Source organism: Lissotriton helveticus, chromosome 3_1 (genome assembly GCF_964261635.1).
Source record: "Lissotriton helveticus chromosome 3_1, aLisHel1.1, whole genome shotgun sequence".
Taxonomy (NCBI): domain Eukaryota; kingdom Metazoa; phylum Chordata; class Amphibia; order Caudata; family Salamandridae; genus Lissotriton; species Lissotriton helveticus.
The window spans coordinates 1070604978-1070632130 of record NC_136061.1 but is presented as its reverse complement, the minus strand read 5'-3'; the positions used below and the strand labels follow the sequence as shown (position 1 = coordinate 1070632130).

Sequence of the window (27153 nt, the reverse complement as noted above, 5' to 3'; positions counted from 1 at the left end):
CAATCATAGTGAGTGGGGAGCCTGAGTCTGCCAAAACTAGAAATATTTTTCCTCCAATATCAATATCAATTTTGCAATTAGACATGGTTACTGGTCTGATCTCTATTCCATCATCAGCACTCTATCAGTTACATTATCAACACTTTCTACTGTTCATACTTTCCCTGCTGTTTTAGAAACTCCTCTAGCATAATGCTCTTTAAGGCTACATTTGCGACAAACAGAATTTCTAGCATAGCAGTTAGGGCTATTGGCCATGTGTCCAAAACTCCCACATCTGAAACACCTGGCTGTGGTATTGTCCAACAAAGAATTAGAAAGTTTAGAAAGCTTTGCTCCTGGAGATACTTTAATAATGTTCTCTCTCCATCTCTGTCAGCGTCTCTTTAGAAGCAACTTCTGAGGCGTTGTCAGCTAGTAAAGTGTGTTTTTTCATCTCATTAACCCAGCCAGAAGCGTTTTCTACTCCTTCTACAGTGGTAATGACTTCTTTAAGTGAAGAATTTCTGGTCAGCAGCTTCTCTTGCACTCTAACGCTATTAGTGCATTTCACTAATTGATCTCTCGCCAGTGAATCTTTTAAATCTCCGAACTCCCATGTTCGTGCTAACATCTTTAGTGAGGCAATATAATTCCCCATCTCTCTTAAAGGGTAGATAGGGATGCCATTTTCAGGTAGCCAAAGAGGGTGTGGCCAGCAAACGGGCAAGAGGGCATCGAGCTTCCACTGCTAACAGCCACAAAAGCATTGTCCTAAAATATATTGGGCCCAGGTCCATGCAGACAAGGCACAGTCTGCTTTGAAGCCTGCTCTACATGCGAGATTCTGCATTTCGCATCTTCCAGTGGGTAACAAAAGGATCAAAAAAATGAGAAGTGCTCTGCCGCCCATCACCTCAGGATGACCATAACGGGTGAGATGGATGAAAATGCAAGACGGAGACAATCAGCAATTAAAGGATAATGCTCTATCTGTTCCATTCTGAGTGCGCAGTGGTGAAGTTGATGGGATCCTTCTTCCTTTGTGCAGATCTGATTAACAATTCACCCAGTCTCTGGCATATTCCATCCTTCTGGGCATCTTGTAGAGGCACAGTATCAGTGGTGTTTCTGCTCCTTGTCATGGGGTGCAGGGGGTGCAGTTATGAAGCAAAACAAAGTAGTGTGGTGAAACGGAGAAGAGCTTCAGTGGTACTGAAACCGATGGGGATGCACTGGTGTAAAAATAATGTAAAGAGGATTTTCAACTCAGGTGCCTTCATGGCAGCGGCCGTGAGGCCAAGCAGCCCTTTAACAACTGATTCTGTGGGAATGCTCTGAGACACCAAGGTGGTGGTTGAGATCTCCCTCACAGTGGTGTAACAATAGCCCCCATGGTGCAGGAGGGCCCCAGCTCCAGGGGGCCCCCTCCTGCACTGTGCACCGGCGATGGGCCTCTGGCCTAAGAACTCCTGACTGAGTCTGGAGTGTGTGGTGCCCCCCTCCAAGTAGTTTGCAAGGGGGCCCTCAAGTTTTGTTATGCCACTGCTCCCTCGCTACCTGTTGACTGTGAACACCTAATCACAGTGCATACACTTATAAAAGACTCCTAAAATGTGTGGAGAAGGCACTGGGAGTATCCTTTAGTAGACGTAAAGGGAAATGGACAATCTCAATGAATGAGTGGGGGGACCAGAGAGGAACACTGACAATATGGGACCTATCATCAAGAAACTTGCTGACACAGGTGAGCTTTTGGATCATGGTAGACTTTAATTATATTACAAAAGAAATGGTTGAGTCAAAGAAAATAAATCCCTCACCTTCAGACTGGAGTATTTAGAGAACTTGTGCAAATGACACCACTTCAGAATTAAGGGTTTGTCAGTTGATGTATAAAGACACAATTGCTGGCCCATTACTGTAAAGTGGATCCCCAGAATATTAGATCTGAAAGTTAAATTAGACCCTCCATTTGTGGGAAGGTGTTAAAAAATTAACAGTCTAATTGATGTGGATACTTCAAATGAAAGGAAAGGGCTCTACCTTGACCATCAAAGTCTTTAATACGGACAGAAGTCACCATTTCTGGAAGTGGTGAAGAACAAGCAGGCACTAACCTTCGATGAACAAATACATATCTTTCACACCTGTTACCTGAAACTACTAGAAGATGAAGAAACCTGTAAATTGTTAAAATGTGTTTTCTTGAATGGGGAGTGATGGTTGGCATGCTCCAACACAAAAAAGTGAAGGTGAGTGGGGTACCATGAGTATTTATCTGCAACCCAGAGAGAGTATAGGCACTCTTTCCAACAGTGCCTGTGAGTGATGATATTTGAAAATACCACACATGTTAGGCAGAGAGATTTTAGGGATGGAATTTGTTTGAATTTATTTGAATTTTTTTTCATCACTTCCTGGTTCAGAAAAGGTTAATAAGAGCCTCTGTTTGTTTAGAGTAGAGCATTTTGGGTGGTACTGTTATCAATATTACAACTGCGAAATGAAGCAAAGAAACATTCAAAACAAGTTCACCAAACCGTTAAACTTTAGTTAACTTCTGCTGTTAGTTTCATATCAATGTTGGCTGTCCCTACTGGATCATTACTGCCTTAATAATTTCAGATTTTTTTTAAGCATAAACCACTGTAATTTCACATTTTCATTTATGGTATAGAGTCTAGTTTCTTGAGAGTTTAAGAATTGTTGATGACGACTGTTAGTCGGAACCTCTGAGTTTGATAATATGGCTCATCCTTCTCTTCTATACATTCCAACCTCAGTGGCTTACTTAACTCAATTTTTGGTTCTTTTACTGAAAGTTGTCTAATAAAGAAATTTGGAGCATTCCTATCTAACGCTGCAAAATTAATTTAAGGCATTCCTAAACACCATCATCTATCAAATTTGATGTAGTGTTTCTTTAATCTTTTTCTATCCTGTCTACTATCCATATGATTTTCAAATCGTACACTAACAACATCTGAAGTTATACTAATGTTTCTAGCAAGTGTATTATTGTCTATTTTGATGTCTTCAACATTACAGTATTCGCCAGTGACTCATCCATTGAAATCTCTTAACATATAATGTCACTACAACACTTGAAGCATAGTGGTTTACTGGTAATAGTGTTATATGTCAGAAGCTAGTAGCCTAAATTTCGCTATAAAGGAATATCATAGCCAGTAAGTATTAGTTGATGGTTTTTAACTCTACATCTATGTACCTTGTAGATGTATATGTAGTCACTTTACACATATGTGGAGCCAATTTCATCAAAATTGTACTTACATGAATTCACTTACCTTGATCATATTTCGACATTAGATATTTTGGCTACGATATCTTTGTGAGGGGGCATTAAATCCATAATAACCTGGTACCATATCATTCTATTCATCAACTTTCTCGTGGACCGAGAGATTAAATGACCATCGTGCAAGCTTTAAAAGCCACGGCTTGTCTTGTATAGGACCTTAATAAACAATGGACACCATTAAAGGTGAAAAAAATAGATAAACTGGCTACCATGATTCATTTGCTTGGCCAAATTCGACTTCACTACCTAACCTGATTATATCTTGCATGTAATGCAGGGCCTCATTATCCAAGTTTAATGCTTTGAAGTCATATAGAAATTGTCTGCCCTTCTGATTTTAAATTGATCTATGAAGGAGGTGCACACTCTATTGAAGGTCAACCTATCCACTAGACAGGGGTTAAACAAATATTAGTTTTTGTATTTATTTTATTTTTGCAATTTTATACAGTGTGGGCTTGGCCCAAAGGCAATAGAGCCCTTTACAACAAGCAGGAGATAAGGGTTACGGTAATTAAACTCAGACGGTTACTTCGGTGGGTGTGTGCAGGAGTAATCACAAGAACAGTTAGCAATTGGGCAGAGGAAATACACAGTTAAAGTTTTAATTTCTTTCATTATGGATTGACACAACAATCAAGAAACCATTTGCAGTTGAAGTGCTCTTTTTGAATGTAGTAACTGACTTTTCTCACGCGCTCACTGTAAATTGCTCTAGAATGTAAGGGTTTATGACTGGCAGCCGGGGTCCTTGCTGACAGCGCAATTAGGTCCACATTACAAGGTTCACGTTTTATCCCTGGTAAATCCGCTCGACCTGCCAGAGCTACCAATACTTTGGGCATCGGTCATTCTCGGGGACTAAGTCACCAATGATTACATGTGAAGCCTCCCCCGGGCCCTTTTAGAAATGAGAAATTTGTGGGGGAATCAATAATTTTGGTGTTGATTTTACCGACCTGCTCTCTTTTTTCCACAGGATTTCTCTGAAATACTTTGCTTTCCAAGTGAGGGTGAAACACCACAGCTCTGCAGAGTCAAACTGGCTCTCGTAATCCCAATTTTACTTGTGATTTCCATTACTGGTCAACATGAGTTTACCAGGGGCCTCATAATGAGGCCTTTACATTTGTTTTGGTTTGTCAGGACAACCTTGTAGTTGAGTTTCAATGTCTAAATGTCAGACGATATATGCGTCATTTGTTATTTTGATGGCTTATTACATTGTAATGAAAATGGTGCCTTAATCGATAATTGTGCCTGCATTGCTCTGCAGTGGAGCATCCTATAATCAGTTGTTATCTATTTACTTTACTTTGGAGGTCAAGACATCTTTATGACCGAAGAACAAAAAAAGTATTACAATGCAATGAAAAAGCTTGGGTCTAAAAAGCCACAAAAACCGATTCCAAGGCCGCAGGTAAGAATGCTTGTACTTAATTATTTTAATTATGTGACCACAGAGTCAACCTTCAAAAATGCAAAGCATTGTCTTGTATATATAATATTGAATGCAATGAAAAAAATGAAAGAAATCGTTGTATAAAACCAGTTTCTTGCAATTTCGCGGCACACCAAACAAAAGGTTTTACCTTTATTGACATCATTTTTTTCTACTATTAACCTAAAAAAATGAAAGTCTGAATGAGCTTTGCTGTCTGCATACATCTGGCATGCAGATCACTGTTGTGTCCCCGGCAGTAATCCACACTGCAGGTACAAAAAGGAATGACGTTTATTTGTAGGCAGGAACAAACTGCACCATCAAGATGTTACAGCAGAAGTGGAACATCAATCCTCTGCTTCAAACCATAATATTCTCTACATACTACTGCAATAGCATTCTATTATTATTAAAGTGACAAGACACAACAGATCCCAGTAGCTTAACTCTTAAGCTGTCTCATTAGTTACAGGCTACATTTGTTTACAGAGTATTGCATTTTACTATGAGTTACTGATAGTCCATGAGATCAGTAGCTACCATTTGTTCTACTAGCTTTTTTAGCCTCACACAACCTCTTGAAATAATAGTGTCTCCAAACCCAAGAGACACTGAGAATCAAAAATCAAGCAAAGGAAAAAAATTCACCAAGCAGGGGAAGCCCCACTCTAGAGTTATCCCATCACATGGTGATACTGACTTTGAACTGCTCCCACATTCCACAGATTATGTCACCTACAGTACATTAAAGAGGCAAAGAACTATGGGGCATATTAGCAAGGAACCTCGTTAAAATTATCGCCGATTTATCGGCAGGAAACTGCAGATAAAACAGCGATAATGGGCTTGCTAATATGCGTTATAGAATTCCTCTAGAATACCAGGTTAGATGTGCAGGACATCCAACCTGGGATTCTATAGGAATTCTATAACGCATATTAGCAAGCCCATTATCGCCGTTTTATCGGCAGTTTCCTGCTGGTAAAACGGCGATAATTTTAACGAGGTTCCTTGCTAATATGCCCCCATGTGAGGTGGTCCCACTTACACAGGAGAGTAGAGGAAGAAGGGTAGGCTAAATAGCAGCAGTGGATAAGCCACGGAGGAGCCCCCTCTCAGCAAGCACCTGGAACCCACGGATCACCTACCAGTGACGTCATTCCCACCCTTCAGTGAACTGACTCACCCAGCCACCAAGACCAAAAGATTGGAAAACTTGAGTGGGTTGCCTCAATAAGTGCTACAGAGCCATGAGAGAAACAAATTGTACAGGAAAGATGTCCCTCCTGCTACACTTCACAGGGGAAAAAATACACAAGCTGTTCTAGAACCTATTCTAGATATGTATGGCATTGTATGGCATTTTGCCTTAGATTGAAAACCTTAATGGCTATGCATGTGTTTTGTTTATAGACCGTGTTATGAAGTCTTTGATCACATCTTCTGCAATGCCAAAAAGAACAATAGCATAAAACAGATCACTTATGAAATGTAAAATAATATTCCTTTTTAGTATGGTTTTAAAACGAGGACAGCCTATTATACATTCTGAGGCCTTGCCTGAGACAACACATATGATGTCGCTTGTGAGACATTTTGTAAGATTATAAGGAGCTTAGAGCCCACCCATTTCTTACCATTTGTTGGCTTCTCCTCCACTCTCATTTTGTTGTTTCTCTTTGGTTGGCCAGTGCCAACTTCACTTCCTCTTCTTGTGTTTGTCCCTCCCTTGGATCATGACCCACGTACTGCTTCTGTGGCCAGTGAGTGTTGTTCTGCTGCTGCTGCTTTTGGTCCTAGGGTACTTTATTCTTTTATTTCCAGCAGGACATCCAACCTGGGATTCTATAGGAATTCTATAACGCATATTAGCAAGCCCCTTATCGCCGTTTTATCGGCAGTTTCCTGTCGGTAAAACGGCGATAATTTTAACGAGGTTCCTTGCTAATATGCCCCCATGTGAGTTGGTCCCACTTACACAGAAGAGTAGAGGAAGAAGGGAACGCTAAATAGCAGCAGTGGATAAGCCACGGAGGAGCCCCCTCTCAGCAAGCACCTGGAACCCACGGATCACCTACCAGTGACGTCATTCCCACCCTTCAGTGAACTGACTCACCCAGCCACCAAGACCAAAAGATTGGAAAACTTGGGTGGGTTGCCTCAATAAGTGCTACAGAGCCATGAGAGAAACAAATTGTACAGGAAAGATGTCCCTCCTGCTACACTTCACAGGGGAAGAAATACACAAGCTGTTCTAGAACCTATTCTAGACATGTATGGCATTGTATGGCATTTTGCCTTGGATTGAAAACCTTAATGGCTATGCATGTGTTTTGTTTATAGACCGTGTTATGAAGTCTTTGATCACATCTTCTGCAATGCTAAAAAGCACAATAGCATAAAACAGGTCACTTATGAAATGTAAAATAATATTCCTTTTTAGTATGGTTTTAAAACGAGGACAGCCTATTATACATTCTGAGGCCTTGCCTGAGACAACACATATGATGTCGCTTGTGAGACATTTTGTAAGATTATAGGGAGCTTAGAGCCCACCCATTTCTTACCATTTGTTGGCTTCTCCTCCACTCTCATTTTGTTGTTTCTCTTTGGTTGGCCAGTGCCAACTTCACTTCCTCTTCTTGTGTTTGTCCCTCCCTTGGATCATGACCCACGTACTGCTTCTGTGGCCAGTGAGTGTTGTTCTGCTGCTGCTGCTTTTGGTCCTAGGGTACTTTATTCTTTTATTTCCAGCAGGACATCCAACCTGGGGTTCTATAGGAATTCTATAACGCATATTAGCAAGCCCATTATCGCCGTTTTATCAGCAGTTTCCTGCCGGTAAAACAGCGATAATTTTAACGAGGTTCCTTGCTAATATGCCCCCATGTGAGGTGGTCCCACTTACACAGGAGAGTAGAGGAAGAAGGGAAGGCTAAATAGCAGCAGTGGATAAGCCAGGGAGGAGCCCCCTCTCAGCAAGCACCTGGAACCCACGGATCACCTACCAGTGACGTCATTCCCACCCTTCAGTGAATTGACTCACCCAGTCACCAAGACCAAAAGATTGGAAAACTTGGGTGGGTTGCCTCAATAAGTACTATAGAGCCAAGAGAAAAACAAATTGTACAGGAAAGATGTCCCTCCTGCTACACTTCACAGGGGAAGAAATACACAAGCTGTTCTAGAAACTATTATAGACATGTATGGCATTGTATGGCATTTTGCCTTGGATTGAAAACCTTAATGGCTATGCATGTGTTTTGTTTATAGACTGTGTTATGAAGTCTTTGATCACATCTTCTGCAATGCCAAAAAGCACAATAGCATAAAACAGGTCACTTATGAAATGTAAAATAATATTCCTTTTTAGTATGGTTTTAAAACGAGGACTGCCTATTATACATTCTGAGGCCTTGCCTGAGACAACACATATGATGTCACTTGTGAGACATTTTGTAAGATTATAGGGAGCTTAGAGCCCACCCATTTCTTACCATTTTTTGGCTTCTCCTCTACTCTCATTTTGTTGTTTCTATTTGGTTGGCCAGTGCTAACTTCACTTCCTCTTCTTGTGTTTGTCCCTCCCTTGGATCATGACCCACGTACTGCTTCTGTGGCCAGTGAGTGTTGTTCTGCTGCTGCTGCTTTTGGTCCTAGGGTACTTTATTCTTTTGTTTCCAGCAGTCAATAAGATTGCATATGCTTGCAGGCCCTCTCTCTCCCATCCTTCTCCCTCTCACTCTGTGTGTTATGCTTGTCCCGTCCCATCCTCCTCCTACCATCCATTGTGTTCCTTGACCCCTCCTTCTCCTGTCCTCATGTTGCTTGCGCCCTCTCACTATCCGTGGTGTTGCTTGCTCGCTCCCACTTTGCTCCCGCAGTCCGTCCTCCCTACCACCCTTCGTCTGTATTGTCTCCTCCTCCCTAACACCTTCCATTTGTGTTACTTTTCCCTCATTCCTCTCTTCCAACCTCCATTCATACTTTCTTTACCCTCCGTCAGAATTGCCATTGGCCCCCTTACTCTAGTCATGTATAATACATTGTTACAGAACAATAGTGACAATACCATTCTTATGTGAACAATAGTGTAAACTGCATGAAGGAGGTTGATTTGTCAGCCAAGAGATTGTGCACCAGCAGAAGTTAATTATAAAAATGCACTTCCCACAAAGACAGTCCGTAAAAAGCAAACTTCATTTATTATCTGTGAAATGTGTTATGTTATGTTATGTTAAATGAATTTATATCGAGCTCAGCTACGCGACAGAGTGTCCCAGCCTGTGCATAAGATAAATGCTAAAGGTACCAGAGGGTCAGCTAAAAGAGGAGCGTTTTAAGCTTTTTCTTAAAAATCGCATGATCCTGAATGCTCCGCAACGCCAAGGGCAAAGCATTCCAGGCCAGGCTAGCTTTCCTGACAAGTGAGCAACCACCCAGCCTTTGACGATTGAATCTGGGGGTCTGCATCAGAAGTCGAGAAGAGGAGTGCAACTGTCTAGCTGGAGTGTGAAAGATAAATCTCTTCAGAAGATAGCTAGGGCCCCTGCCATAGAGGCCCCTATGGGTGATGGAAAGCAGTTTAAATTTAATTCATGCATCAACAGGAAGCCAGTGCAGAGAGTGCAAATGAGCACACACACTGCACCTTTTGGTCAAGCCTAGCAGAAGTCTGGCAGCAGAGTTTTGAACAACCTGCAATTTACTTAAGAGGTAGCCAGGAATGCCCACATGCAGGGCATTGGCATAATCCAGGCGAGATAAAATCAAAGCACTGACCACTGTCTCTTTAGCAGGTCCTGGGAGAAAGGGAAGAAACGTTCTCAGGGCTTTCAAGGTGCCGAAGCACGTCCAGACAAGCTTCTTAACTTGTGTGGAGAAATTCAGATTCTCCGAGAACCAAATCCCTAGATTTTTTGCAATATTGTTCCCTGCACTAGACAGGGGAAAGCAAGGGGCCCACAGCTTTGCTCTAAAATCGACCGGAAAGGTCCCATACAAGAGAACCTCTGACTTCCCTTCTCTGCACTTCAGCTGCGCCTAGGCCAGCCAGTGGAAAACGGAGGCAAGACAGTGTTGCGCAGACTGGACTGAAATTCAGGCAGTCTTGGGCGGGCCTGCTTAAACAAACATTGGCAAAGCCAATAGGTCTTGCCTATGTGAGTTCTTTTGGCTTTGTCTGTTTTATTTACTCATTGTACAGCAGCGCAACTGCTATGCAGCATGGCTGAAAGTAAAAAAAAAAGGGCTATGATGTTGTATATGCTGCTGTACAACATGGCTGGACAGACAGTGACAAAGCGAATAGATCTTGCATTTGGGAGATCTATTGGCTTTGCCAATGCTTTTTTATACTGTTCCTCTTCAAAGAGGGACCGATGGCAGACCCATAAAATATGTGATCAAAAAGCACACGTAGCCCCATGCTACTTTGGATTCTTCTCTTCTGTTTATTAAAGCTAATGATTTTACTGTGTATCATTATTTACCAGACCAGTCCTGGCAAGTCAAAAATAGGATGACCCCCAGAAAGGAATAGCCTGTTTTCACAAAACCTACAGCGTGCACATTTCCAGATTTTCCCTACACTTAAAAGCTGTGTTAGCAGGCTAATTGAAAATAGATGGTTTCATATATTCCTTTATAGGACGTGGCCTTGTTGGCTAAAGATCCCTAAACTTTTTGCTTTCCCCCTAGACCGTTTTCCTGACATAGAGTTGACAATTTAGATGCTTTGGGTACTTTGTCACTGCTGAACAGTGTCAAAGTACAAGTGTTCCCTATGTAAAGTGTAATAGCAATTGGTTGGCCATAATTGGTATGTTTGCCTTACTAGTAAAGTCCCTAATGATATGCACTGTGTGTGCCAGGGCTAGTAATGCAAAGGCGCGCGTAGAAGGGAACTCAGGCCTGCAGGGTGGGGCCTGCAAGCAGTTTGCTAAGGTAGCATGTTGTACTGACAAGTGCAACCACCTGTCAGGCCTGACTTTCCCTTTGGCATACACATTGGGCACCCCTATGGTAGGTCCCGGGTAATTCCTGGGCAGGCTGCAGTGTAGGTAAAAGGCAGGTCATATCCTAAGGTGTGTGTTATGTCCTGACAGTGAAAAACACTTCATTTCATTTTTCACTGCTGAAAGGCCATCCTGCCCATAGGACTGAATGGGGGAGGCTGGGTGTTGTGTTTGTTAGCCTAATTTCCTGTATCTTTAAAATGGAGAGGTGAAGTTTAGTATGTATGAACTCACAGTGTCATAACACATCTTTCTGTGAATGTGGTTTTGTCACTGTGTGTTCAGAAAACACTCTTTTAGAAAGTGGCTGAGTTTCGTGATTTAGGCATTTCTGTGTGTCTCTGCTGAAATGTGGATTGTCTATCTGGATCTGAGAGGTGAGAGGAGCTGGGAGAGGTCTTGACCCAGGAAGGGGTTGAGATGGCACCAGGCTGCCCTGCATCTGGAGAGTAGGGGGAGGAGAAGCCCAGGAGGTGAAAAGACCTGTGCTGGTGGTATAAACCAATTGACCCATCTCCTGCTGAGTGATTAAGGATCCCGACCCCCAGTATCAAAGGGAGAAAGGGGAGACTGGGAGGGAGACACCCAGAGCATATTTAGGGAGGGGTCAGGGACCCCAAAGCACAAACAAACTTCAAAAACATTAAGGAGTATAACTATGAGAGCTGAAACCCCTGAATGTTGGAATGAAACAGAGATGGATTGAGACTGAAAAGGCTTGGACCCATTCTGTGGTCAAGTGGACTTTGTTGGGGCTGTGCTTGAAGGCGCTGGGTCCTCCTGCTTGAAGAAGACTGTGCTTTGTTCTGTGTCTTGTAACCCCAAGGGCCCAAGGTGAGCTGGCTCCCTGTTTGGAAACACAGGAACATAAAAGTTTCTAGAGAAGTCCCAAGCAATGCGGTGTGCACATGCTTTTGCAGCTTGAGACCCTCAGAAGTTGTGCCTTGTGATCATGGGCAAGCAGGAGTAAGCTGAGTCACGGACATGCAGGGTGCATGTTGTGGTGCAGGCCAAGGCATTGGTGAGGGACGCCTGGTCGTTTTGTGCACGGGGAGACGAGGTGAGTCTCGGACGCTTAGAGAGCGTGTCATGGTGCAGCCAGGGTGTTGGTGAAGAGCGCCTGGACATCCTGTGCCCCGGGAGAAGAGGAGAGACTCGGACGCACAGGGTGCGTGTCGAGGTGCAAGCAGAGGCGTTGGTGAAGAGCGCCGGGTCATCGTGAGCACCCACCAGGGAGAAGGCGAGTCTCAGATATAGCAGAGTGCGTGTCGAGGTGCAACCTGAGGCGCTGGTGAGGAGTGCCTGGGTAGTGTGTGCACCGAATTCGAAGTAAGTCTCCATAGTGCTGAGACCGCTGGAGTGAAACAGCAGCGGCCTGGACCGGCAGCCCCGGAGGAGCCGAGCCACCGACCCAAGCTCGCCGTACCCCATGACGGAGTTCTGGTTCAAGGCCCAAGTCACTGAAGTAGGAGAGAAGAGTGGAGTAGCACCCCCAGGTAACGTGGATCACCACCTGGGGTGGGGTGCGGGCCCAGAGGGACACTCTCTCGGCCTCTCGCTTCTGTCAGCTGCACGAGCCTGTTGCTTCCGCTTGGATCTCGGCCCATGCTGGCCCAAGGAGGGGCAGTACTGGGGCCAGAGTGAGAAGCAGTACTTTTGTGTCATCATTGATCTTATTGGGGGCACTGTTAACGGAGCACCTAAACAGTCATATTACATTTTGCATTATTGCTGCTAACGAACTACCGAACTGTCGTATGAAGCCTGACCTAATTTGTGCCTGACGAACCACATGCTTGGTGCGCTACGCCTGTGTTATTTTTCCCTTAGTACATGATTGTAATGTGGCACATTGCATTATTTATTCATTGCACAGTACATGATTGAAACATTACGCATTGCGTTGTTTCTTCCTGGTACAGGGCATGCTGCTAGTGATATGCATTGCATTATTCTTTCTATTGCAAAGTACATGACTGTGGCGCTACATATGGCATTGTTTCTCTGTTGCACAGTACAAGAGAATATTGTTAAGCATTGCAGTATTTCTTTCTTTTGCAACATGTCTGATTCTAGCAATATGACTTGCCTAACCTTTTTGAAACAGTTAGAAGTGAGCTTAACTGTTGGTTAGAAGCTGTGGTTGGGATTAGAACCTAATAACCCACCGGAAGGAATACTACCCATTCTTATATGTTGATTTTGTATTGTGTGGCCATATCGTATATCTGCCTATATAAAGCTTATACTCATTTTATATAAACTTGTGTGGGGTCTATTTGTGGTGACATCATTGGGTTGCTGTGAGTGTGGTTGCACATATTGTACACTCGTGCCTTGGAGATAAGCCTGGCTGTTCGTGCCAAGCTACTAAGGGTGTGAGCAGGGCTATCTCAGACGTTGTCCTTACTTAGCCTAACGTTGAAATGAGGGGTCGGGGACTCCCGCCTCCAGCATTTGGTGGCGGTGGTGAGGGATATGGACCCCCACTTCTAACATCCCGCAACTTTAAAACTTTACCAGCTGCCACTGGTGGCACAGCCACAGAAATAAGTTCAGAAGTAAATTTTGTCTGGAAACCTACAAGGCTACCTTATCTCCTAAATCATTGTTAGGTTGATATGCACATGAAAAATGTGTTGCCCATGAACAGTGGGATGAGTTGAAGCCTCTTCTATTCATTCTTTTGAATATCACATTCACCCACTAGGGTTTTGCTTGCAAATGAAATGAACGTTAATTTTGCCGCAATCCAAAAAACAAGAAATATATTACAAGAAACTAAGAGAAATAGAAAATACAATAAAAGTGTAGGATCACTCATTTCTAGTTACTAGCCAAGCAAACGACTGGCTTAGGAGGAAGTGGAAATAGAACGAATTGGCCAGGACAAAAGTGTGTCCTAAGATCTTGGTTTCGGTTGGGGGGAATTTAATCTCAAAACTTACACTCAACTGGAAAAACTAGGGTCTGATTTAGAGTTTGGCGGAAGGCATAGTCCTTCTGAAATGGGGCAGATATCTAGTGCAATCCATTGCAGATTCATTATATCAAATGGTACTTTTAGTATCCCCGACGGGACTAGCCCATAAAACAAACTCTAAATCCCATTCTCCATTACAGTTTATGAAAGTTTCCACCTTTCTTTGTTGCATATTGTGACTTCTCTTTTTCATTCTTCTAGAATGGGACCCTTCAATGAATTGTTCACCTACCACTTTCCTTATAAGCATCCTGCACTTTTAAATATTCTTTTAAAGATTAGGTCCTTTTGCTTGTTCGATTTATGGGGGACTGCTTTGTTATATTGGTTTTTACACAGACATTAGTGGCAAGCTATTATTTCCTATATCATGATTCAATAATTTGTCTCCAGTAGGTTCTTTCTTGTAGGAGCAGATTTTTCATCCACTCGCTTGGAAAACTGAAATTTGTACAAGAATTGAAGTGATAAATTGAGTTCAAGGCTTCAGCATTTATTGCTTTCTGGATATGATTATTTGGTCCATCTTTTACCATTTCCTTTCAACATTGTTATGACTCCTTGTACAGCACACATCTCACTTGGGAGGGTGACCAGGTGGTGTATAAGGAGGGGAATGTGCAGGCTGAGTCTGTGGTCTAGGTAAAGAGCCATGTCTTCAGTTTCTTCCAGAACTCTAGGACTGACGAAGAAGCTCTGATGTTCAGGGGGATTCTGTACCAGACTTGGGCTGTGAGGTTTAAGAAAGCATTACAGCTGGTTCTGCAGATATGGGGGATGTGTGTAAGCAGCAGGGCGGTCAAGTGAAGGATTCCGATCAGGGTCTAGTAATGGATGTGGCCATGTCAGTAAGAGGGACATATATATTGTTCAGGGCTTTGTACTTTTTTGAGAAGCTTGAAGAGTGAACATTGGTTGTCCACCACTATGTCCAGGTTCTTTGCTTGGTTGGCAGGGTACTGTGTAGGTCCGAGGACTGCTGGCTGCCAGGTAGATCAATAGAGACATGTTCTAGGCAAAGAGTACCACATCTGTTTTGTCTGTGTTGACTTTCAAAATCCAAAAGCAGGGGATGATGGGGGAATGAAGGTCCAGCATACATGCGCCAATCAAGCGATGTAGGTCAAAGGAGTCTGCAGTTCCTGAAGTTGAAGAAAAAAGAAAGGGACGGAATAGGTCGGAGGTAACCTGAGATGTGCACCCAGATGGGTGCATGCCTCATCATCGAGCAGCTCTGCATTGGGCGAGCGCTGCTATGCATAATGGGCCCTGCGAGGGGGATCCTTGCCAGAGTTCTTTTGTTTTGTTTTTGCCGATTCGAAGAGTGAGGTGCAGTGTAAAGTGTGAGACTGTGAGTAGGCTGGTGTAATGTGCTTTTAAAAATAACTATGGAATACCCAAAGTTATTTAATATGTAGGTCCCCTTGTTATCATTAAAATGTCATAATTGGCTAGGAATGGATACAGTGGTCAAAACTGGCTCAGGAAGTGATATTTACAACTAGGTAGGAATGTGTCTTGCCTATTTACTGCCAAAACTGAACATGGCAATTCATCGGTACTGAATTCCTAATCTACTCATGATTTGGGTTTGCCAGAGGAAGATCAAATTATTAATTGTACCCAAAGGGATTCACACAAGTATATAGTATACCTTCAGTACCGACATAAAAGGAGAACTAACAACAAACAAATCAAGTAAAGGTCTTGATATATAGTACCATGCTATACAGTGTAAGAAGGTGCATGCTGGGGTCGGGTCCACTCTAATAGTGCAGATATGCACTGACCCATCAGAATCACACTTAAAGATATTAACACACATTTAGAAAACACACAAATACACATATTAGTGACGAAACCACAATGCGCATTTCAAGTGCAGCAATGCAGGTGAAAGACCAGTGTCACAAAAAAAGAGGCTTCCCATATAAGGGGGGGAGAGGGGGTTGCTGTACCTCAACAATAAAAGGTAGAGAAGACGCTCACTAGTGTATAAGCAATATGAGAGGGCAGAGAAAGGATTGTCATTACAGAAGATTTTCTCATCCTCAAAATTGGCCATGTATAAACATGCCAAGCTTGGGGCAAATGTGCTGCCCATAGACGTGCTATGTCTGATGATCTAACTGGTCTTAAAATTGAAGGATTTTTTTTTAACACTTGGGTGGCACATTCGAGAATGAAATTAACTGAAGTAGGCGATGTCCAAACCTCAGACATCAGAGTGCTCTCGATCACTTCCAAGGTGTGTTGCATTTCAGACAGTAAGGCTTCATCCAGCTGGTGACTTCTGACATGCAGCAGGTAAAGTTGATCCGGATGTTGGTTATTTTGTCAGAGAGGGAAAGAATGAGCTGTGTGTCATCAATATAAGAGATGTTAATTCCGTGGGATCGGATGATGTTGGTGAGCAGTGCCATGTACGGGTAGAACAGCCTGGGGCTGAAAGTTGATCCTTGAGGTACTCCACAGCTGAAGTTAGCAGCGGACTAGGTGTAAGGAGCCAGACTGACAAACTGCTTTCATCCGATGTGGAAGGATCATATCCAGTGGCATCACGGAGAAACAGGCCCTCGTATACCAGCTTCATGGAGACATTGAATATGAAAGGGGTGGGAGATGGTGTCTCCTCTGTCCATGATCAGTCGGATATCTTCTCTATATCTTTTCTGGGGTCAATGAGGGCTATCTCTGTGCTGTTGTTGAGCCTGAATCAGGATTGGTTAGGGTCAAGGAGGTATTGTTATTAAGGTGGTCGGTCTTAGTTGTTTGATGCTGACTTTCTCCAGAACTGTAACAGAGTAGGGCAGCAAGGATATTGGTCTCTAGTTAGCTAGCATTTGTAGTTCTGCTAAGAGTTATTTCAGAAGTGGGGAGTATGGTGTTGTGTTTTGATGCATCCAGGAAAGTGGCACTGCTGATGGAACAGTGGAGTATCGAGTACAGATGGGGTCCAGCCCTTTGGTGAAGATGTAGTGTGACCAGGGATCAGATTGAGCTCCTGAGTGGATAGATTGCATGGTTGCTAGCGTTTCTGCTTTGGCGATGATGGGCCATGAGGTCATGACAGCGTCTGGAGGGGGGTTGTTTCATCAGGAAGGAGTGCTGCGCTAGTGAATAGGTCAAGCTGTGGGTCGAAGTTGCTGTAGACATTGCTGTTTTTGTGGCTGAAACAGAGAGAACTGGGTGGAGATGTTTTGAGATAGGGTGATGGTTCTAGAGCTGGCGGTCTGTAAGGTGAAATCATTTTCGATGGTGATAATGTATTTGCTGTTGTTTGTGCTGTTTTTAAATTATTCAGTCAGTGTTGATTCTTTGGTGGATATGATTTGCTGATGGTTTTACCTGACAGCTAACCTGTAGGCACTTTGTTGGTTTCATCATGGGTCTGTCTCCATCTGCGTTTGAGGTTCTAGCAGTGGCATTTGGTGAGTGTAAGCTCCTCTGTGTACAAGCTCGATGGCTACCTGCGCTGCTTACGAAAAAGTTACAATATTGAAAAAATAGAGTTTGCGAGCCACGACTTTCTTTTCTCTGGCAAGGCTCGCCAAACTCTATTTTTTCAATATTCCGTATTTTAGGTGCTCGTGCCGCTCTCTGGCTAGCTATCAAGATGGCGGGGGCAGGGCAGCGTGAGTCTGATAGCAGCACCTGGCTTGCTTTCCTGGTCTGTGATGAGTTCTGCAGAGGCCCCGTGAACCTGGCACCTCTATTGCTCCCTCCTCCCTGCTGTTCCTGCCCCTCGTCTGCACCTATTTCCCCCTGACCACTTCACATGTTTTTCCCCATGACATATTATTTTTCCTTTTTTTTTTCTTTTGAGCACAGGAGCTGCAATTTGCTGTCCGACTGTCTGGCTGCATCTTGCTTAAAAATGCACTTCGTCACACTTTTCATATTGTCTTTTTGCGGATCTTGAAAGTGTTGACAAAGCCAATGGGTCTGTATTGGCGAAACCCATTGGCTTTGCCAATGTTTGTCTCCTGAAGCAGATGCAGCCAGTGACTTTCTGAGAGCTGTGGAAAAGAGATCCCACCTTGAAAGGTAAGTTTTGCTTAGGACACGCAGGTTTTTTCTGCGTTCGTTCAAAAAGCTCCTGTTACATACTCTTTCTCATGCATTTATTTTGAAACAAGAAGGGTCACGCTTTGGCATTTACAATGACTTTGGGCATCGTCCTGACTTCTTTAAACCCTACTCTTGTCTCTTCCATGTATCCTTCTAGGTTTATGGCTATTGTAGTCTAATTGTGGGTCTAGGTTTATGGTTATTGTTGTTTAATAACGGCGACCACAGTGTTCATTGTTGTGTTTTTGTGGAGGATCACGCTATGTTCCTATGCCATATGCCTCAGTAAATAAATGGTTAAAAAAATGTCATGTGGGTGCCACCACTTACTTCTTATCCCACCTACCAATGTGAACTTAACTATTTACTGATGTCTATTCGTGTTTGCAATCTACCAATTTACTCTAAGCAGCTTATCACAGCATGCATACTTGATAAATACATTCTAACATATACCATCTATAAATGCATACCGGAAGCAGCAAAATATTTGTTTTTACTTGCAACTTGCCTTAATTTGTGATTTTTATGCCCGTCTTTTGGATTGAGAAATCAGAACAGATGAATTTGACAGACCTCCCCAGCAGATCCATGCTTAATATATTTATTTATTCAGGCCACTGTCAATACAACAAATAGAAGACCTTGAACACAATAAAGTCGCTAAAGGGAACAGAGCTCTCGTAGGCCCATTGAAGTAGCATAACAAATCATCAAACTTAAATATTTACTCTTTATTGTTCTCTAGTCCTTCCCACAAAATATTATCATAAGTCGTGATCACCTGGAGCTGTTCAATTTTCATTGTAAGGTCCACTGCCTTACAGTCTTCATTTGAGCTGTGTCTGTTCTCTCCTCCCAGTGGTCAACATTTTATTCATGCGTTTTTTTTGCATATTGTTCAGAGCCATTATTCCTAAATTTCTCGCAGCTCTTGCCTGAGCATTCTAGCAACTCACTTCAGAAATAAGCTCCTCGCATTTGTAGCTAAAAACAGCCAAATTACAGTTTTTATGGACCTTTATCGGTATTTCATCTGCTATCACCTTCCTGCATTGACAACCTGTTAGAAATGGGATTTCTGGTTGGCTAGGGTTTACAACTAAGCCAGGCAGAAACCACCATTCCAGTCAGGGCAAGGGAGTTACACGCTGAAGATAACCCCTGCTCACCCCCTTGGTAGCTTGGCACGAGCAGTCAGGCTTATCCCAGAGGCAATGTGTAATGCCTTTGCGCAACACGCACACACAGCAGCAACACACTAGGCACACCACAAAAGAAACTCCACACAAGGTTATATAAAAGTAGCTTTTGTATTGTGATAAACACATTAGAAACATAATCACACATTTACACTGTGCCAACTGGCACTAGGCAATATTCACAGTGGAGTATATACAGGACCAGGCCAATCGAGCCACAGTCAGAACCATCAGAACAGGTAAGTAAATGCAAAACACAACCAGTAACTACTGGTACCATAATAACCTAAGCATTATCACCTTAGCATCAGACACCATCCTAAAATATCATAGCATGACATTAGGCAATAAATCACATTAGGCCCACACCTCATTAGCATAAACACATTACGCATTAGGCCTCACCAGCATAGACACATTATACATCCTAGCCATAAATACATTATGTCATAGGCATCCCAAGCATAAATGTAATTAGGCATAAAACATATTAGAACCGCAGCTCATCAGCATAAAACACATTATGCATTGGTATCACATTACGGCCTTGCACCCTACCAACACTCTAAACTGACCCCAGGCCAATTGGCCTTCTCGGAGGGCTCAAATGCCCTATGTCCGGAATGTCAGAGAGTGCTGCCACTGCAGCAGAATCCAAGTGTGCAATTGGGCTGGCACCACAGTGCCTCCTGGGTCCCCACAGGGACTCCTCAAAAGGCTCTGGTCTAAACATTGCAGCTGCCGCTAATTGCTGTGCAGCTGTGAAGGAAATTAGGAACTGGCACTGACTGTGCCCTGAAAACCTGACTGGGATTCTATAAAAAAATGTGGTCAAATGGACACGGGTACCTCAGGGCCCTCAGCAACATCCAAGGGCTCCAGGCACCTACAATGTGCCTCGGAAAAGCCCCACTCTGGGACTCTCAACAGAATTTGCCCCCACAGGAAATGGCGCTGGCACCACCTGGCCGTGAGTCCCCCACTGGGACTCTTAAAAAATAAAATGGTCCCACCGTTGCAGCTGCCCACTGTCCGGGGGGAGCACTAACAAATGCCCCTGATACAGCCTCCACCTTTGGAGTGGCCCGCTCTCCTGTGGGAGCACTCAGGCACCGACAATGTGCCTCGAACTGCCCCCAGCCTCTTCCAACGCGCCACCACTCACCGGGCTTTCTGATGGACTCCTGGCCGGCTCTTAGACTGCACGCAGGGCTCTCCTAACCACACGGGAGCCTCGCCTCAAGTGCAGTGCTGCCTGTCTCCTTCGCCCGGTCCCCCTTCCTGGGACCGGGACTCCGATGCAAAGCCTGCAATGCTCTAGTCAGCTTCTCACCACACCCAGGGCTTCCCTTTCCTCCCCGAAGCCCCACCCATGGACAGGCACAGCCTTGCCTGACTTCCTGTTTGTAGGATTTGACCGCGGCGGTGACTCTCAATAGTAGAACGCGGGGTGGACTCCCGCTAAAACAAACAACGCGGGGTGGGCCCTGCATTGAAATTTGCTTAAGAGTGGGGTGGGCACCTGCGAGTCAACCTAAACTCCTCAACGCGTGGTGGGCACCCGCAAAAGTAAAGGAAAACGCGGGTTGGGCACCCGCTGCTTAGGTAGGCATCAATGTGGGGAAGGCTCCCACTTAGTCATGAAATGCGGGGGGGAAATCCCTTCAGTAGGATTCCCTGACGCTCACAATGCAGCCCAGCGCTGCAGAGACCAGCTTCCACAGCACACAGCAAAGTGCTCACAAGGCGCTAGAGTCCTGGATAAGGGTCAGGGGTGGGGCACAAGGCTGGGCTCAGGCAGGCCAGTTCACAGGGCCCTCCAGCATCAAAACAAGCACAACACATGGAGTCACAGCCCCTACATTTGTATCACATTTCCCTTTGTCTGCAGGACAGGGCTTTGGGGGAACCAGATGCAACTGGTTCAGGGGGGATTTGGAGCACTCTGTTGACAGGGCTCCTCTTCTCTGTTGTTAGGTGGGGGCTCGTCGTCAGACTCACCACAGGGGGGCAGATCCAGCATTCACTAGGGCAGGCACAATCCTATTCAGGGACCAGGGACTTCTCCTCCCACCACTCCAAATGCAGATGTCCTATTCAGCCTAGCGCTGACTCACCCTGCCCCTTGTGGAGCCACACACACCTCACCAGCCCCTGTTACACAAAAGCCAGACATGCAGTTCACATCAGGCAGGCAGACACATAGCACACAGAAATGCCAGCTTCTAAAATTGGCATTTCTAAAATAGTTATAGTACACTGTTGTGTAGCATGCATTATTTCAATTTTCAAACATACGAAACTTGACCACGCTGCTCCCCTCACATCAGAAATAACCACTGAAACACTTCATCAGGGAATCCCCAATTCATTCCTATGGGAGGGCAGCCCCACAATAGTGAGAAACCAAACATGGCTGTTTGTCACTACCAGGACATGTCACACATTTGAGGTACATGTCCTATCTTTTACCTACAATGCACCCTGCCCTTAAGGCTAGCTAGGGCCTAACTTAGGGGTGACTGACATGTAGTAAAAGGGGGGGAAACCGCATTTACAATGCTGTTGTTACCACGCAGGTAGGTCGTTACAACGACCGCAATGTTACCACGCGTGGCTTTAGATCGCAAATCGTTTCTACGACTTGCGCTAGGTGGCGTGCAACACCAGGGAATGTGTTGGATTTTAAGTCCAATACATTCCCTGCTGTTGCACTAACATCTAGCACAAGTCGTAGAAACGACTTACAATGTAAAGCCACACGTGGTAACAACGTGGTTGTTGTAATGACCACACTATAACCTACCACGTGGTATTTGCTCACGGTGCAACTTCATATATTTGTGAAAGGGGGGTCAAAGACATGGCACACACTTTAGGTGCCACGTCACAGTGGCAGTGGCAATGCTCGCACAGGTCCTGCAATGGCACAGGCCTGAGATAGTTTGCAAGGCTACTTTGGTTGGTGGGGCAATTAGCACTGCAAGCCCACCAGTAGCATTTAATTTACCAGCCCTGGGTATATAAGATACCACTTTACAGAGGACTGACAGGTAAATTAAATAGGCCAAACAGGTGTAGACCAATCTTACCATGTTTATCACAGAGAGCACACGCACTTTACACTGGACAGCAGTGCTAAAGTTCCCAGAGTCCTAAAACCACCAACACCATGTCAGAAAAAAGGCTAGGAGAAAGGCAAAAAGTTCAACACAACCCAAAAACAAACAATGGGTTAATTTAACCATCTGGAGATATAGTTGCACTGAACATACTTGTTTATCCATTAGACTAACAATATTTCCAGAATATGACGTGGGCTACATTTCATTACATTACATTTCACCACAATATTTCAGAAAAAGCTTAGGCAAGTAGCATTCACTAAGTTCTGTGTTCAATTAGACTGCGTCAGAAAGGACCGCATGAAGACTCGTGGCTCTCTTAGTGCCAAGAAGGAATATAAATATTCAGATCCCTGCCTTGTAGGTGGTCAAGTTTGCTTCATAGTCAATTTTAGGCATCAAAGCTCAAAAATATTTTGTCAAACAACATGTTCTGTGATGCTTTCTTAATAGCTTCTATTTGGTAAACAGTTTTGAGTTTGTTGTTTAGTATTGTATTTCACCATTTATATAGCGCTTACTATTCCTGTGTGAGGCACTAAAGTTATGTTATGTTATGTTAATAAGCACTTATAGAGCTCACGTACACCCATAGGTTTCATGGCGCTAAGGACCGGAGGCTATAGTAATGAGGTTACTAGACGTAGGCTTGCTCGAAAACCCTTGTTTTTAAGGCCTTCCTAAAGCTTAGCAGGTTGTCGCAATTTCTAAGTGTCAGGGGAAGAGAGCTCCAGAGTCTGTGGGCCAGGTGAGAGAAACAACATCCTCCCAGTTGTTTCCGTTTGAAGGTAGAGGTGGTTAACAGATAGAGGTGGGCTGAGCGAAGGTTGCGCATAGGGGTATGCTTGGTTATCATTCTACTAATAAATCTGGGGCTATTGCCATGCAGAGCCTTAAAGGCTAAGCATCCAGTTTTAAAAGCTACTCATTGGGCTATCGGAAGCCAGTGGAGATTTCTCAGACCCGGTCTGGCAGACATCCATTTGGGTTGTTTTCCAATCAGTCTTGCAGCCTGGTTCTGGACCATTTGAAGTCTTTTTTGTAAACCAACTGGCAGTCCAAGATAGATGGAGTTAGAAAAGTCGAGCCGTGAGAGTATGAGGGCTAGCACCACCCGAGTTAGAGCTGAGTAGGTCAGCAGGTGACCAATTTTCCTTACTTTCCGGAGTTGGTGTACACAGGAGGAGATCACAGCTCCCACCTGTCCACGGTGCGAGAGGTCGGCAATGATCATGACCCCCAAGCTTTTCACCGAGGAAGTGGGGGTAGAGGAAAGCCCCAGTTCTGCTGGCCAGAACTGCGTGCTCCAGCTATTCTCACTTTTCCCAGGCAGAACCAACTCTGTTTTGCCCGGCTTGAGTTTGAGGTGGTTCATGTCCATCCAACGCTGGATGTGGAGCATGGTTGACTGAAACTCAGCTACGGCATTAGGGGAGCAGAGTGGGAAGATGAGTTGAAGGTCATCCGCATAGTTGAAGAGGGTGACATTTCTGTTTTTTAAAGAGTGGATCAATGGTCTTAAATATAAATTGAACAACAGCGGGGACAGAGAATGGCCCTGTGAGACCCCGCAGGTGGAGGTAAGCTTGGGGGCAGTAAAGTTCCCCAGCCTTACTGCTTGAGTGCGGTCGGCAAGAAAGGATTTGATCCAGCCGAGTGCCGGACCACGTAGGCCCGCCTGCTCGACACGGTTCAGCAAGATGGTACGGTTGACTGTGTCGAACGCGGCCAACAGATCCAGAAGCACCAGGGCTTGATGGTCGCCCCTATCTGCATTAGCTCTGAGCTTGTCCAGGATTCCGAGGATCATAGCTTCCGTAGAGTGTGCCGGGTGGAAGCCAGCTTGATTTGGCTCTAAATAGTTTGAGCGTTCAATGAAGCTGGACACACACCTGGCTACATGGGCCTCTAATAATTTTTACAAGAAGGGGAGGAGAGAGATGGGGTGGTAGTTGGCTGGATTGATAGGGTCAGCCCCTGTTTTTTTTATGAGGGGGACGACCGTAGCATGCTTAAAAGCACTAAGGACCTTGCCCTGGGCAAGAGATTCATTGAGAAACGGAAGCACACTGTGGGGCAAGGAGGTGAGGATTTCCTTCAAGGCATGCAGAGGGCAGCAGTCCTGTGGCGAACCTGATTTGACACGGGTCGTGAGTTCTGACAATGTTGTAGGACATATGGGTTGAAGGGTGTCTAGCACACATTGATTACTGAGAGTGTCGTCCAGTGGTTCCCAGTTGATGGAATTGGGGAGACTGGGTTTGATGGAAGCGATCAAGTCAAGGAAGTAATCATTCAGGGTGTCACATAGTTCTTGAGTGGAGGTCTGGGTAGGCGAGGATCTGGCGTCGTTACATAAGTCATTCACTATTTGGAAGATTTCTTTGGATTTATTGTGGGCATTGAGTAATTTTGTAGAGAAATAGGCCATTTTGGTGGTCAAGATAGTTTTCTTGTAATCTCGACAGGCCGTCGAGAATTGTTCCCTGTCTTCAGTTAAGTATCTTGATCTCCATTTCCTCTCGATTTGGTGCAACTCGAGCTTTTGTTTTTTAAGGTTGGTGGTAAACCATTTATGAGCATCAGAATGGCGTGCACAAGAGAATTTGACAATAGGGGCATGAGTATTGCTAGCTGATAGTAGCCACTCAGTGACCTTTCCCTCCATGAAGGTGGGTACTGAGTTCTCCAGGATATTGATGAAATCCACTTTATATAATGATTTCCACTTCCTGGTGACCCCCCCCCCCGCCAAGGGAGTGGATTTTTTAAGGCTACTGGAAGTAATAGTAAATTGTATCAGGTGATGATCTGACCAAATACATGGATAGATTGAAGGAATGGAAAGTGAGATCTTGTGGGACCAGATATGATCCAAGATGTGTCCTTTTTCATGGGTGGGGAGGTGAACATGTTGGGCTAGATTAAGATTGGATAAAAGTTCGGATAGTTTAGCTGCGTGAGGTCCCCCAAGGCCTCATCAATCCAGTAGTTCATGTCCCCGATCAGGAGTACCTTTTGGGTGATTTATCACTAAAGTGGCCATTTGTTCGCTGAGAGAAATAGGAAAGGTGGGCATTGCCTGTGGGGGGCGGTAAATGAGTACTTGCATACCTGTGTGATCTGACAAGAGGTAACTCAGAGACAGGTTAGACTGCAGGTGCAGGTGCCCTTTTATCTTGTTGTGCAGGAATCTTGTTGTACTCTTGCCTGTTTTGTTAACTAAGTGCAGTTGGAGGCGACATAACAATGCATCAAGGACAACAGCTTTGGTACTTCTTTTTTTACCTTATTGCCCCACAAGTGTGTCCAATTTAAAAAAACAATCTTTATAGCATGGGCGCTGAATGCATTTCCAAGGCTAATGGCATTGTAAATCACAATGCCTTTCATTTATCTGTATTAAAAACTACACATAAATAAAAGGTATTGTCATTTACAATGCCAATAGCTCAAACTTTCTTAAATGCGAGACCTATTGCATTGCAAATGCTTGTTTTTACAGCTTTTCATCAGAAACCTTCCTTGAACTGCCCCCATTCTCTGTGCTGTCGTTGCCATTCCATAGATTTTGGAACCATATTCCATAAAAGGCGGAGAATAAAAAAAGAAGGCAGCAAGAGAGTTCCCTATGCCTTTCTTCGATGAATAATAGTATTAATAATTGTTTCCCCAGATTCCTTCAAATGTTTTATTTCACAGATGCAAAACAGAAAACTCAAATTTCCTGGAACAGAAAACTATGAGTTAGTCCAGTAAGCAAAAATACCACAAGTTATGACAACATAATAAAGAAAGGGCAAAAAAAACGTTATCAGCACCAGTAGAAATGCTCCGTTTCACATGAATGCACATGAAATACTCCCATGTTATATCTGAATAATTCCAGAAAAAAGCAGGACTCGAATGTTATGTAGCATAAGGAGAGAACCAGGATGACTATTTTAAGAAATTAATGTGCAGATTCACTATTGGTATCAACAAGCACAGATGGCAAATTGAAAAGTGATTTGTGACATTACAGATGTTACTTGCACCCTTTCAACTACCTCCATCCCACACAGGTAGGTGGCTAACTTTACATACTGACCAAATCATGGGGTCAAGAGCATCCATATTGAAGCAGAACTTGCAAAATACAGGCCGCCAGCACTACCTTCTGACTTGTTTGTAACTCAGGAAATTAGCATGAAGAGAACAGATGCATTCGCCATCCTTACTTTAAGTGTCGGAGATTGAAACCCCCTTTGATCTGCTCAGGTGTTTACACCCTAGATGGACCAGGATCAGTAAGAGTTCCTGCTCAGCATTTGCAAGGTACAAAGGAAAAGCGGTCCGAGTTAACAATATTATGTATATACAAGTATTCACTTTATACCAAAAAACACCACATATAAATCAATTCAATAGAGTATAACTGATGCAATATTCTTAATCAAATTGCATTTATTACAGTGTACTCTGTAAACGACTATCTTTTGTACCCACATCCCTGGCTAATAGATTCAATATCCAGACGGAACTCACGAGATTCTTCAGAAAAATAAGATTGAAACATTTTTTCAAAAACTGTCCATTACCAACTATGACAGCCTACACCAATTTTCGCCCACCGTCAACATTCATGCCCTCTATGACCTCGGTATCGCACAGGATTTTGACCTATGAGAGTGTGGTACTTAGAGATGTCTTAAGAACATGTGACAGGAGATCCTACGTGAGACACAACATCTCCGCAGGAGAACGCACAGCACTGGAAACTCTTAGAAACAACAAGTCGGTTGTCATCAAACCAGCCGACAAAGGGGGTTCCATTGTCATGCTGGATGTGGAGGATTACAAGGCAGAGATCTATTCACAGTTGAGGGATGGAGTAAGCTACAGACCGGTAGCTTGTGATCCGACTAAAGAGATAAGAACTGAGATTGTTGCCATCACAAAGAAAGGGCTGGAAATGGGATTTCTGACTAAGAAAGAGTTTGACTTCCTCAACGTGGAACAACCAAG

General features: G+C 44.1%; 1 protein-coding gene across 1 annotated transcript in view; it reads left to right on the top strand.

The window, feature by feature from the left end:
- The window catches only part of LOC144823277 (sodium channel protein type 2 subunit alpha-like), a 942252-nt gene that overhangs the window by 893075 nt on the left and 22024 nt on the right, over positions 1-27153 (top strand). Inside the window, exon 25 of the mRNA XM_078681632.1 lies at positions 4620-4724. Within this exon, the coding sequence (XP_078537758.1) occupies positions 4620-4724 (105 nt within the window). The remainder of the gene's footprint in view (positions 1-4619; positions 4725-27153) is intronic.